The sequence below is a fragment of the Rattus rattus genome, chromosome 1, assembly GCF_011064425.1.
Source record: "Rattus rattus isolate New Zealand chromosome 1, Rrattus_CSIRO_v1, whole genome shotgun sequence".
Classification (NCBI taxonomy): Eukaryota; Metazoa; Chordata; class Mammalia; order Rodentia; family Muridae; genus Rattus; species Rattus rattus.
In genome coordinates, this window is record NC_046154.1 from 233305219 (window position 1) to 233319137 (window position 13919).

General features: G+C 38.2%; 1 protein-coding gene across 1 annotated transcript in view; it reads right to left on the minus strand.

Annotated features, from left to right (window-relative positions):
* Positions 1 to 318: 318 nt before the first annotated feature.
* Tmem65 (transmembrane protein 65) overlaps positions 319 to 13919 on the minus strand; it is a 43984-nt gene continuing 30383 nt past the window's right edge. The window contains exons 3-7 of the mRNA XM_032915801.1: positions 12289 to 12356; positions 8185 to 8239; positions 7427 to 7469; positions 5012 to 5117; positions 319 to 2937 (exon numbers count right to left, since the gene is read on the minus strand). Coding sequence (XP_032771692.1) covers positions 2836 to 2937; positions 5012 to 5117; positions 7427 to 7469; positions 8185 to 8239; positions 12289 to 12356 — 374 coding nt within the window. The 3' untranslated portion in view covers positions 319 to 2835. The remainder of the gene's footprint in view (positions 2938 to 5011; positions 5118 to 7426; positions 7470 to 8184; positions 8240 to 12288; positions 12357 to 13919) is intronic.

Below are 13919 nucleotides of genomic sequence, written 5' to 3' on the forward strand. Positions count from 1 at the left end.
AAACGCACTATAAAATTTAAAGCCTTCTACTGATGTCCTGCCTGGAGAAAAAGCCAGAAGTGGACTGAAGTCTGGGGTGGCTGGGCCTGGAAGCGCCTGGCACTATGACCCAGCGCTCGCTCGCAGCTGTTTTATGGGATCATTTCTCTCTCACACTCCACAGGGTTCATGTCAGTGGGGGCTCTAAGGGGAGGTCTGTGATACCATGGCCACACCATAGCAAACCTGCATTTATTGATCTGTTCCTCTGTCATAGAATAACCCAGGGCCTCTGAGATTGATAAAAAACCGAATCTTAAAATCAAAACCACATTCCAAATGTCTTAAAAGATATTTTTTGTTCAATTCTTTCGTAAAAACATTGGTCACTATTTAACATACAGAGGCAACAAAATGCACCTGGTTTACATGCATCAACAAGTCAATAAATCATAATACACAAACAACATGGATTCTGAACAAACAGTACTACAGCAGCTATGTATGACACAGTTCGAGGCAGCTCTAACGCCGACAGAGAACAGCTGCTCTGAGAACCAGGGCAGTCCACTTTCAGCTGACGTCAGAGTCTCCGTGTCGAGAATCGCTCAACACGGGTGATATGGAGTCATTAACGTAAGGGGGCCACCTTCAGAAATCACACTGTGCACAGCACCAGGTTAGGTCAGAGCCAGAGCTCGAGAAACGATGCCTTTGGTCAAAGACAGAGAGACTTTAATTTTTTGTTTGTCTGCTTTTGAAAACTAAGTATGGTAATGATTCAAAGCATTTTATTGATTAAACATGATTCAAAAATTTTCACTGAAAATTAGAATGTCTTTCATGTGAAAGTTACATCTTCCATTACTTAAGTCTTCAATGACACTGGCATAATTCTGTTAACAGAAATTCCGGTAATAAGGACTAGAAGATTTTTAAGAGAAAGAAAAAGGAAATGAACAGTCAAAAGTGTTTTCTAAACTCCAAGACGAGTTTCTGGAGATGGTATTTAATAAGGAGAAAAGTTAAGCACCACAATACAACACTTAAAAACAAAGACAGGAAAACCACCAATACGCAAGGTAAGGAAACCAGCACACACGTGTTTACACAGAAAGTAAAAGGTGCCTTCTAGTCTATCATTCTGCACCCTGTGCTTGCTGTCCGTGTGACACGTGGACAAAGATACAGACGAGTCTGTCTGCGACCTCAAGTCACGTGATGCTAATGTGACCAAAGGAGAATGTTACTTGTGTATATGAGAATTTGATGTCTTTTTACCTTTATGTTCTTTCCTTAAATTCTATGATAAACGACAGGACTAAGTTACCCCAAAGAACAAAAAGGAACAATATGTGATGTGATTTCTTATGGAAAAGAAATCTTTAAAAGGAGCCCAAAGAAAGTTTGTGCAAACAAAACTCCCAAGTAAGATTTAAAAAGCATGGTCATGTGACATTTGTCTTGCCATCTACTCAGCAGACATGAATAATTTTAATTCCCCAGGATTAAATTCTAACTTCAGTCTCTCCCTTCCATATGTTCACTTATTCTGATACATGTAACTTTTTAGCATGTGTAGTAGAGCAAATGCGGGAAAGGGTTCAAAAGCTAAAACTCAGGATACTCAGGATTCTCAGGACCGTGTAGGTCAGACATACAACACGGACACAAGCAGCTTTCACCAGCTGTGCTATGATCGCCACGAGAGAAGAAAAAAGTCCAAAAATAGGAGAAAGGATCACTCCTCATGTTACATTTGACTAGATAGCAAAGAGCAACAGAAAATACATGTTGTTTCTAAAACACTCTTCCAGAAAAAAGTCACAAAGCAAGATCTAATGCGATTGGGACTCTGAGCATAGACTCATTCCATTCCATGAGAAAATAACACATTAGGGGGAGAATCTTTCCAAAGTCGTAGAACTGATGCTTCATGAACTTCCCAAATACCACTTGAACTTGGTCATCCACTCCCTAGACCTCCTTGAAGATTTCCATTTTCTATTTCTGTAAAAAAAATTTTTTTTAGCCTAATGTCCAAATATCATTATAGGTTTCTTAGTTACCCTGCTCTCTTAACCCTACTCTAAGACATAGGAAGTATCCAAGCACTGCCTTTCTCTCACAAACCAGAATTCACTGTGATTGCTCAAAGTTGGGAAATTAAAGGTAAAAAGTCAATCAGAAATAAGTACACTTGTTAGCATGTATGGTGTATGTAAAAGGAGGGCCAGACAATTGTTCTTTCTGATTAACCTCTGACTTTTAAAGACAGTGTGGGTCAAAATTAAAATAGTCAGATATACTTAAAACACTGTTTCATTTTGGAAAGATGTGGAACTTTAAAAATTGAATGAATTTATATGATTGTAAATGTTTACCATAAAATACCACAAAAGGGATGCCACCAGGCAGGGAATTACAATTTTTAACTGATATTAAACATCTTAAATAACTTGGAGAAACCTCAGCATTGAATTATAACCATCAGGGAAAAAAATAAAGACATAAATAGGTATCCCGTGCATGTTATGTAAGAAAGCAAACCCCAAGTCAGTACAGTACAGTATCAATGACTGAAAGTTAAATAATACGTTGATACATAGAAGGAAAAGATAACATGTTGACAGCCATTGATGAAAAGCATCTCAATAATTTACATAAAATGATACTAAGTAGTTGTTAAAAAGATGTCTTAAGAAGACCAAGCCACAATAAGTTAGTGTTTCCGAAGTACATGCTGAATTATTTGATCCCGTATCTATGCACTGGTACTGTCTGCTAAATGTTGTGACAGTAGATTTAATGACTGAGGTACATTAGTTTACATCTTTTATAGGTGTTCTAAGATGATTAATTTGATGTTTCCAGTTTTTCATCCTCTTCACCTCCTCCAAAGAAAATCAAAGGGAACATTCCTAGAATGCAGCCGATCGTCACCCCAACAGCCTTGCCCTGAGGAAACAGAGGAGAGTATTTCTTAAAGGTACATGGCCTGGAAAGAGATATCCTTGCTTAAACATTGATGACAATGGTCCATTGTCACACACTATGAAATTCCCACTACAACTGTATTCCTGTTGATTACAGAAACCTATGTATTAAAATAAGCTACCAAACACTCAAGAACATGTCATATTAAAATTAAAAAGAACAGGAGAAAAAACAACATGACATCAAAGAAATATTCAAGTATACAATTTTTAAATCATATGTGTTTCTTAATATCAGAAGACTGGAACATAGAAGGGGGAAATGTACCAGTTATTCTCAGAGTGCCTGGACTCCATACTCTTGTATCCTGTCCTTCAGTACTTAATCCATGTATGCTAACTTACATCAGATACAGCCATCTTAGAAACAGTGTTTCTCTCTGCCTCTCCGCCCTGTGCACAGTGTTTTGGAATAAGTTAGTTTTATGTATACATCCCGTATAAAGACTTTCCAGTTCCCCCAGTAGTGGGTTCCTGACCTCTGAAAGCTTTCCTAACGGTAAGGACCCTACCACACACTCCCACAATTGAGACACAACATCAGAGGGTGCTATGTACTGATGATTTAAAACTTAAATGTTAAGGTTTGTGCATCATCATAGACTATGGTCATGGAATCTTTCACACTTGACAAAAATGCAAATGCACATCTGCCAACCTTAATCAAGTATGTAAGTATACACATCACACCAAGATTTTTGCAATCTTCATTTTGAAACCTACATGGTGAAGTTTTAAAGTTTTATTTCTATAAATGATTCCAAATTTTACATTCCTGGTAACTATCAAATTTAAACTTCTCAATTAAGTTTTCTTTCTTAAAAATGCCTATTTTATTATTTTTAACTATTTGTGTGCATGTGAATGCAGATGCGCACAGAGGCCAAAAAAGGACACTGGATACCTTGGAATTGTAGCAATGGGCAGTTGAGAACCCTGAGGGCTGGGAACTGAACTTGGGTCCTCTACAAGAGCAGTAGACACTCCTAACATATGAGCCATTTCTTCAGCCCCTCAATTAAGTTTCCTTCTTTCATACAAACAGTTACTGAGATTCTGTTGTATATTAAACCCTGCTGGTTAAAACAGAGACAAGGACCAGCCAGACACAGTTGATCTTTCCCCCTGGAGCTTCTAGTTAAGAACAGAGAGACACAGTCAGTCCCCTCTGACACTATGGAAGCTATGCTAGCTCTGTAATCGGCAGCACTGAAGTGAATGTTTTCTCTTGGACAGCATCCAGTTAGCAATCAGATTGTGGAGTATCTGTAAAAACTTTCAAAGTAGACATCAACGTTTTGACAATACTGTACACTACACTATTTCAGTCAGTTATTATGGTAGTTTGTTGTTTGCTGTGGTGGTGTTATGCCTGTGATTTATATTAATAGTCAAACCTGTCAATCTTATGTAAATTATCTTTAAAGGGACTACAGTTTCAGAGAGATGGCATAAAAACAACTTGGTTCCGTCCAGATACTAATAAAGTCAGTCTTAAATTCTTATTTTGATCTAAATATTTCGTCCATTCATATTTCAACAGAGAGACTATTATTTGGCTCCTGATTGCCCTAGGATATGACCGTTGCTAAGAGACCCCAATTGCCACCCATTCTGTTAAAATGCCTTTCACTATTTCCCACTATGTCCCCTCTTGCTCGCCTTAGAAATGCTAGAGCAGGGGTGATCCTTGCCACCAACATTTCAATCATTATTATTTGACCTTTCCTCCCCTATCAGTCCACAGAAATGCTCAGAAATGAGCACCAGTGAACAACCACAGTATAAATGGGAATCCATTCCAGAATGAACAAAGGATTACAAAACCTTTGGGTGCTCAAGTCCTTCATATTAACCAAGCTGCACAACAATTTTTGTGTTTTTTTCAATCAGTCAAGCATGCTAATAAAAAGATAAAGGGATAACAAATTATTTTTTCTGAGAATGTCCAAGGCCCAGGTAAAACTCAAATCAATGATAGTCTCAAAACTGCCATGCTGACCACTGGGTTCATGCTTATAAGTCATGTAACTTACCAAATGTGTGCTAACACGTGTTTGCCACATGTCAACTTGCTTTGGTGTAAGATCAGGAATTGAGAGGCCTAACCTGGACGCCAAGGCCTCAACATAACCTGCAAGGCTTTAAGAGAACAAGAGAAGGAGAAAGTTTAAAGAGACACGCAAGTGTCTGCAAAGAGTAAAAACCAATCACTGCAAAAAGAAACGAGAGTCCGTCCCTGTGCTCACGCTAGACAGGGAAATTACAGCTTCCATTTTATTATGTGTAGATGACTCTGGCTTAAAACATTTTCAAATTCATATTTGATACACAGTGACTAAGAGCATTTAATTTTTATCATTACTTTAAGAGAGCAATCATGGTGCATGATATATACAAATATATGTGTGTGTATATATAATACTAAAATTGCTGTACCCCAAACTTAATGCAAATGTTTGAACATATAATTTGATTTAATAATTATGATCAGAAAGTAACAGTTTTTTAAATGTATTAGACTAATGTGGGATGATGTCACAGGTAAGGCAGGTACAAGATAGAAAGAGGCCTATCCTTGGACGAGAAGGAAGGATAGGTGGGAGAAAAGTTTGAAGGAAGGGGAGGAGACGGGAATGGAAGAGGGAAGGAGAGAGAGAGTAGCTGGGAGACAACATGGAAGCTGACGTTAAGATTCCACGCTGTACCTTTATAGGTTGTTATGAATGTTCTTAAGGGATGGATGTATACAGGGTTTTGTATGTTTAAGTGGGCAATTATATCGTATCAACTGGGTCAAAGGGTATTGTGTTATGTGTCCTTTCGTGTAGCGATTTAAGTGTAAGAAAGTGTGCAGCTGCTAGAGACACTGGGTTGCTGAGGAATTGGGATGTTTCTGTGTTTCTGGCATAGGTAGAGATTGCTGCCAGGCTCAGAGAGAGGCCTCCCGCAGTGTGATATGGGATGGAGCAAAGCGGGTGAGAGGCTTTGCTGACTGAGACTTAAGATATCCAGCAAATGTCTTGGGCACTGTGGTGTAGATTTAGTGGGGATAAAAGATACCCTTTTATTTTTTATATTTTTATAACAACAGACTAATGTACTAATGACAGCCTAGAACTTTTAGCCTAACAGGGAATGTGATCAACTCTAAGTTTCCATTAATCTTGTTCTAGGTACTAGCAGAAAGAAAAGAGTTTGCCAATTACGCACACCAACAACCATAAGCTACATTCTGGCTTCAGATACGAAGTGTTTTGAAAGTGTGCATCTAGGAACACATAAATGATACCTGTGAGAGAAAGGGAAACTAGAGGGAGAAATATTCTCAAACATAGAAGCTCTTCATAAAAGTCTTTAGACTCCAATCTAAAACTAAGTGGCTTTAAAATCTATCAGTTCATTCCACTGATACATCAGAAAGCTATAGAAGCTCAATACTGTCAATATTAAGGCTAAAGTTTGGAAATAGAAAATGAAATGTCAAAGAGATAAGATAAATGTCATCAAGATAAGATTTATGTCAAGAATTCTAGGAATATAAAATCGTTATCATGCCCTACAGGAAAACAAAACAAAAACCTTAAAATTAGCTTTAGCCTCAAACTCAAGTACAGATGTCTAATATGAAGGGTCAGATCACTTATAAAACTGTTTCTGCCTAGACTATGAGCTGAATAGACTCCTACTAGATCCAAATCTCAAAATATACTGCTTCAGTAGCGAAGAGAGGAAGACAACAATGTCAATGACAAAGCAAGAGAGAGAAAGACGTTTGGCCAATACTGAATGCCAACTTCTGGGCGTCTCAAGCCCAGGAAGCAGCTCAGGCCATCTGCCACCTGGAAGAAGAGAGAAAGCTGGCTTTTCAGGGCAGCCTCCTCCGTCTGTGTTACCCTGCCTGCCACGGGAAAGAAAGAGAAATGGCCAAGCAAACACATGCCTGCAGGCCGGGGGGTGGCTCAAGGTGGGGTGCATAAGTGCATATGACCCTATGCTCACTCTCTTACTGAGAGAGGGGGCGGGGGAGTGTGCCTTAGACATTATTTCCTTGCAGGTCAGTGTTCTCAAATTTGGGCCATATCTCTTATCTTTGGGCTTTTTGTAAGTAAAAGGAAGTGGAAAAATGACAGAGGTTTGCTTTTAGGTCTCTGTTCCCATTGTAGATGTCCACAAAATATATCTTCCATAAACAGAAATTCTATTTTGCTTATATAGTGACACGGTTTTATCTAGCCTTGGAACCACTACTTAGTTTTATTGGCACATTGTCCCGACTACATTTAATGTCCACCAAACATTTAGTACTACTGACTTAGAAATATTAAACTTAAACTTTTAGTTTTAGAACCCAAAGGAAAATAATTGTCCTTTTTAAAGGCTTGTTAAAGAATAATAAAAACAAGAACTGTAAGAACATAACTACAGAAACAAATCATGAATGAACCTACCCAAGTCCAGCTAAATCTGAAACAAGATTTCCCAAAGCAGCAGCTGGAAATTTGAAAAACACACAATGAATTATCAAAGCCAAGCCAGCAAAGGTCACAGTATTACATCGCGTGAGAGGCACTGAGTGCTGGGCTTCTGGAGCCGAACTATTCTTGGATGTAACAACTGTACTCGGGAGCAGCTCAGGAATAGCTCTAGGTGCCAAGGGTCTAAAATGGAGCATAATCCTAAAAGTATAATATTCTACCTCCATTAATAGAGTGTTTACCTATTATAGCAGAAATTTTCTACTCCTATCTCCATACTAAGATTTCATAGTTTTGTCTTCAGTATGACATTTGCTTTGGGAAATTTGGATATTGGTAGTTCAAGGACAAAGCCAAGTTAGGAAACCCAACTCAAGAAAGTAAAGGAACGAAAGTACTTCTTTTACAGTTTTTCTTCTACTCAACTTGAAAATAACTTAATAGTGACAAAGGGTAAAATGATTTGGTGATAATATTGAATTATAAGAAAAAATTGCCTTAACATAGACAATTTAGTTGAGTTCTGTTACCCACTAACTAACATAAATTACAAGTTCTCAGGGGGGAAAAACATATACAGAAAACTAAGAAACAGAAGATTAACATTAAAGATAGCTAAACAAATAAACGTTTCAATGAGCAAATTCATTTAAAATAAAATATCTTCTAAATCTGACATTTTTAAACAATATGCAGACAATAGAATTCTAACATTTGCTATTATTAAATACCTGCCATTGTTGAAATTCCCAAAATAATTCCAATAGACAATTCAATTTGGGTTCCCTGAAAAGTGATTGGGAAAAAAAATTAAAGTTGACATGGCTCTAAAAGAATATCAACGTGCTAATAAAAACAGACTGCAAAGTCAATATGCTGCTAACATACAATTACACCCGAAAATATCCATAAATGTGCACAGAATGAGATGATTCACTTAATTCTCTCTATATATTCTATATTAATTCTACATTTATTATATATTCTATATTCTAATTCTATGTATACATATACATTCATGACAAAATAACCAATTGCATTTCATCTGCTAAAGTTGAACCTTCCTAAAAATAAATAGCAGCACATGTAGTAATCAATTCATCATTAATAGTCTAACCTCTAGTTTCTTAATTTTACTTTTCAGTCTCCCAGAAATACATTTTAAAGCTCTTTGAACACAAAGATGGATGCATAGATGCTAAATTCTGTAACATATTGTTCTATTGCTTACTCTTACCAAAAGATTTGAAAGACTAAATGATTTTCTAGGGAACCCACTGTTAGAAAGATTTTCCTAAACACCTTTGGCTCCTTAACCATTAACGCAGCTGGGCTTCATGTGTTTATGTGGGACAACGTTAACTCTGACAGGCTTGCAGCACTGAGAACTGAGTAATGAGGACCCACTGGATCTACTCATTGGAAGGCCCCACATTTACATCCCCTTGGGTAAAGTGGAGGAGCTCATGCTTCCCATCCACACAACAGAGGTGGCACTGAGGTGACAGGGATGCATGACTCCCAGGCTGTCAGACAGAGGAGGCCCTAGGTCTATTTTGCTATTTCAGTTCTAATCCTTGATAAAGATTAAACTCCCTAGAGACCTGGCAGTGAACATTAAAAACTAACTACCAATAGTAAGAAAAAGAAGCCTCAGGTGTGGTACACAAAACCAGTGCTCATCCCAGAGCGCAAACCCTGAAGGACACTTTCCTCGATTCTCTTGTCCCTCCGCTCAGTCCTACCCCTTGAAGACATAACGTTGAATATGACCAAACAGCCTGATGCACCACTCTCCTAGACACATAAAATTATTAACTTCTGAAGGCACCTAAAATAGCAGATTTCAGAGGAAAATAAAAGGAAAGCATGAACAGAGAGAAAATAACAAAGATACATATTTTTCTTACATAAACATGAAGACGGCAGAGCACCACTACAGGGCCGTGCACACGTAAATCATAAGTGTGACAGCACCCTTGACAGCAGGCAAGCATTGTCAATAACCCAGGAAGAATGTTAAGGCCTTTGTGTGAGCTGAAGATGTAGCGCTGTGTGCAGAGTATCTAACATGCATGAGGTTCCAGGCCTGAGCCTACCGCTCCCTACACAGAGTAACAGCAAGAAACCAAGAGGAGGCTGGAGAGACGGCTCAGTAAGCACATGGAGGCTACAACCATCTGTGACTGGACCCAGTGCCTCCTCTGGTGCATCAGCGACAGCTAGCTCACATATATAAAGTGAATAAATAAACCTTCAAAAAGAAGAACCAAGAAGTGTTTGTGTGCTTTATCGCTTGGGGAACAATTCCCTAAATGTATTTATAGTAAAATACAATCTTTATTTTGTTCTGTATTCTGAAAACTTTTGTTTTAATAGATGAGATGGGAATTACAAATAAATCTACAGCAGATATCAAAGTTACGCTTTATCACCTTCATTACTCTTACCTTACAACTAACCTATTCTTAAAAATTCTATCCTAGTCGAATTGTAAAACAAATCAATTCCCAAAATGACTAAAATATAAATTACAAAAAGCAATCCAGTAATATACAATTATAATAAGCTATATAACCTAAGAATATTGGCTGAATATTATTACTAGCAGTCAACAATGAAGGTCTACTTTACCCTATCATAGTTGACTATAGAGAAGTTTGAGTACAAAGTCATTGAGGGACATCTAAGAGAAGGAAGAGGGTGAGACAGGGCAGAAGACTGTGTAACTCACCCTGTCTGAAACACTCACATCTGCTCCACAGTGAGAAAAGGTGATTTGTGCTTTAAACCATGGTGAAGGGCAAAAACAAACCAAATGGAAAAGACACATTGGTAAATGGCAATGATTACTCTACTTGGTTCCCTTCCAGAGAATCGTCCATTGTGTTACTCATCTGTGTTCATCTCTAGTCAAGTGAAACACCTCATGGGAACATGTCACCCTCTCAGCACTTTTGTCAAAACCATTATTGCTCTTCACTGGGTGTTAAAGTCAGAGATTTAAATACTTATTCCAGTAAAAGCTGGAGATGTGTCCTTGAAGATGAATTTATGTAAACAGGTTATTGGTAACCTGGAGTTAAGAATCTCAGGTCTGGACACACACTCTACTCTGATATGCTAGGGAGGAGACACAGCCCCGAGGAAAGCAAGTAGCCAACAATACTGAAGTGACTGGGGTCTGTGGCTGCGTTTGGTCAGGTCCCATCAACAGTTCCTTTGCACGCAGACACTCCAGCATTTTTAAAAGATACTGCACAGGGTCCCACATCCTCCCCTTTATTCAAAATGTGCCATCTCCACAAGTGCTCATAGCAAAGGACAGTATTTCAGCATCTGAGTCTTTAAGGTGTGCCTTATTATGGAAATGTGTTACAATGGTGGCTTCAAGCGCTAAAACGTTGGGAAACTGAAATATTTAGCACACAGATGCTCTCTATCAGACAACCTGCTCACGGGTACACAATCAACTACAGTTTATAAATTCAGCACAAAGGAGCTTTTATTACAAGTAGATATGCTTTGTATTAATAACAGTAATTTAGACAACTCAATGTTAGCAGCCTGAGAAAAGCAGTGTGTTTCTAAATAATTAAATACTCATCTGACATTCATACACACACTGATCAATTTATTCTTCTATGTATACTAGGAAAATAATCCTAAAAATGACCATTCTGGAATTATATCTTAGGCCCACTCAACTAACCTGTGTCAGCCTTTGGAAGTCTGGCCTTGCTGTGGCACGGTACCAAGAAGCCCTGCAGAGGTGCTTATGACCCCAGCTGTGCACAGGCCAGAGTCACTGTGACTGCTGACTGCAGCTGACGCGTGCTGCTGTGACCCCTATACCTCTCTTAAACCAAAGGGACAGGTGGACCCACTGGAAACCCGGTTCTCATTAATTTGGATGCAACGCTAGACCCTGTGGCAACCACATCATCCCAAATGAGCTGATTTTACATTTTAAACAATGGTGTAGCCTATTAAACAATTATGCAATTTACTTTTTAAAATTTCTATTTTAAAACTAAATCTATTTATCTTCATTCATAGGACAGGTGAATTCCAAAACACCAGAAATTCTTCCATCACTCCCCCCTTCCCACCACCGCCCAACCTTCTCCTCTCTCCCGCCATCTTTCTGGGTAGTTTCCTCAACAATAGTTCATAGTTCAGTAAATTCTCAGCGTTCTAACTCAGGAAAGCATTGTTTTTTCAAATGAGTCTCAGTAAAAAGCCCTCCTTAGGACTTCACACTGGTACATAGAAAGAAATAAGTAATTTATGCTATTTTCTCTTCTAGGGATTTAGGTAGCCCACAATCTATTTACTGTTAATATCCAAAATAGTTGACTCCATAAAGCAATCTAGAAGCACAGCTAAAAGGGGACTTTTTATATTACAGAAAGCAACAAGGTGGAAGATGCTGCAAAGTGAATCTTAGGACATTTTAGGATTAAATGCTGAGACTAAAGCCTTGACTATGTCCAGACACCTAAGACAGTCTAGAATGAGAGAATTCAACTAGGAACTAATCAAATACCCTGTACATAATACATAATATATACGTGATAACAGACACCAACACAAGAACCCCAGATACGTCACACACATTTGCTCCGTAGTAAAAATGTTAGAAGAGAATCAAATAAACCATAAATGTTTGTCTGCAGGCCTTGCCAAAAGTTTCATAATTAATATATGTGATGCTTTAAAATTGAACTTGCTCACTGTTAATTAACTTGACAGGTATAATATATAAGTTATTAGGAAAATGTAGTGCACACTAATCCCTTTATTTACTCAAAATACAAATGGTGAGGACTTACTGCAACAATCATAATTGCGTTATCCAAAAAGCCAAACCCTACGAAAGGTATCGCATTGTGGAAGAATACTGAAAAACATCAAAACACAGAAAAATATATTTTAATTCCTTGATAACTTTAGAATAAACAAAACAGGACATGTAATTAAAGGATTAAGAATGATCAGGGATTCGTGCTGCTGCACGTTTATTTGACAGAAGTTATACTGGGAAACAACGCACAAATATATAACACATAAAAACAGCTTTAGGCCTTTATGTCTCCTTACTGGCAATGCACATACACACAGTTCATGGAAGAGTAAATCTGTAAACATACAATGACCTCACGTACCTGACACATGCCAGTCTATCTCTCTCTCTCCCGCCTGAGGACCATCGCAAAGCTATTCATCTCAGGGTTTGTAATAGTAATCTTTAAAAATGCCTGCACTCAAATTCCAGGGAAGTTCATCAACTCTTTAAAGAAATTTTATGGAAAGGCAATTACCTCAACTTCACCTGACATCTATGTGCAGCCTTTAACATCTCAGAACCTATCAGAATTCCCAAGTGCTGCTGAAACTGTAAGATTCAGAATTTGCTCCATATCAGAAAGTGGCTTGAAGGCCTCTTCCTGCCAAAGACACGTCTCATGTCATCTATCTGGTGCATAACCTGAAACCTGGGATATTAAAAGTCAAAGTAGCAAAACATATTCTATAATTCCACCTCATTTTCTCAAATTTGCCTCTTTAGCACACTATACAGTGCTGAGGACAGAGCAGATGCTCAAAAATAACTAATTACATTGAGGACTACTAGCCTGGAAAAGAAGCTAATGTCATAGTTAGACAAGGAGGAGGCTGGGAGGTCACGGATTACAAGCTGGAACAGGAAAAGACGATTCTAACTGATCTTTACAACTGCTAAGGCACAGAAGTGTCAGATCAGCTGACTACATTTTCCAGTAAGCATCAAGAATCTGAGCTTTATACTACAGTTCCTTACCCCGCTGGCTATATTTGCTAGTGTCTTCAGAGTCACCTTTAATGCAGCTAAATATACAATGTCATTAAAATACAACCCGGAAGTTATGAAAACATGACACTGCTATGGTGAGCTCTACAAGCCAAAAATGCTACTAGGCAGGAATTTTAAAAAATAAACACTTTTACCCACAAGTACTCTCAATGAAATGTCACATTCAGCATAATAATATGCACCATCATGTATAGATCTTACATCGATAGGACACAATAGACATAACCAGTCATTTCGGTGTCACTTGTCATAGTAGCAATGTTCATGACAAGAAGCAGAGTATTCCACCGTGATCATCACTGCAAAAGCTGTCAAGACGGTAAAAGTCAACTGTTCCACTGATGGCATGGGATTCAACTCAGAAACTTCTCTGACTTTTCACCTACGTCCTTTGGATGCCTACTCAACATCCTGACTTTTCATAGTAAACAGCTTCCAAATACACACTTCCAACCACAGATAAACTACAGGCAAAGGGGCACACTGGAACGTTTACAGTCCGAGTGTGGTCTGTGAAACATGAATGTGCTAATAACACGGAATCAGCTGAGATCACTTGGCATTTATTTGAATGATGTGATGGCATCTCAGTAAGATGTTAATGGCATT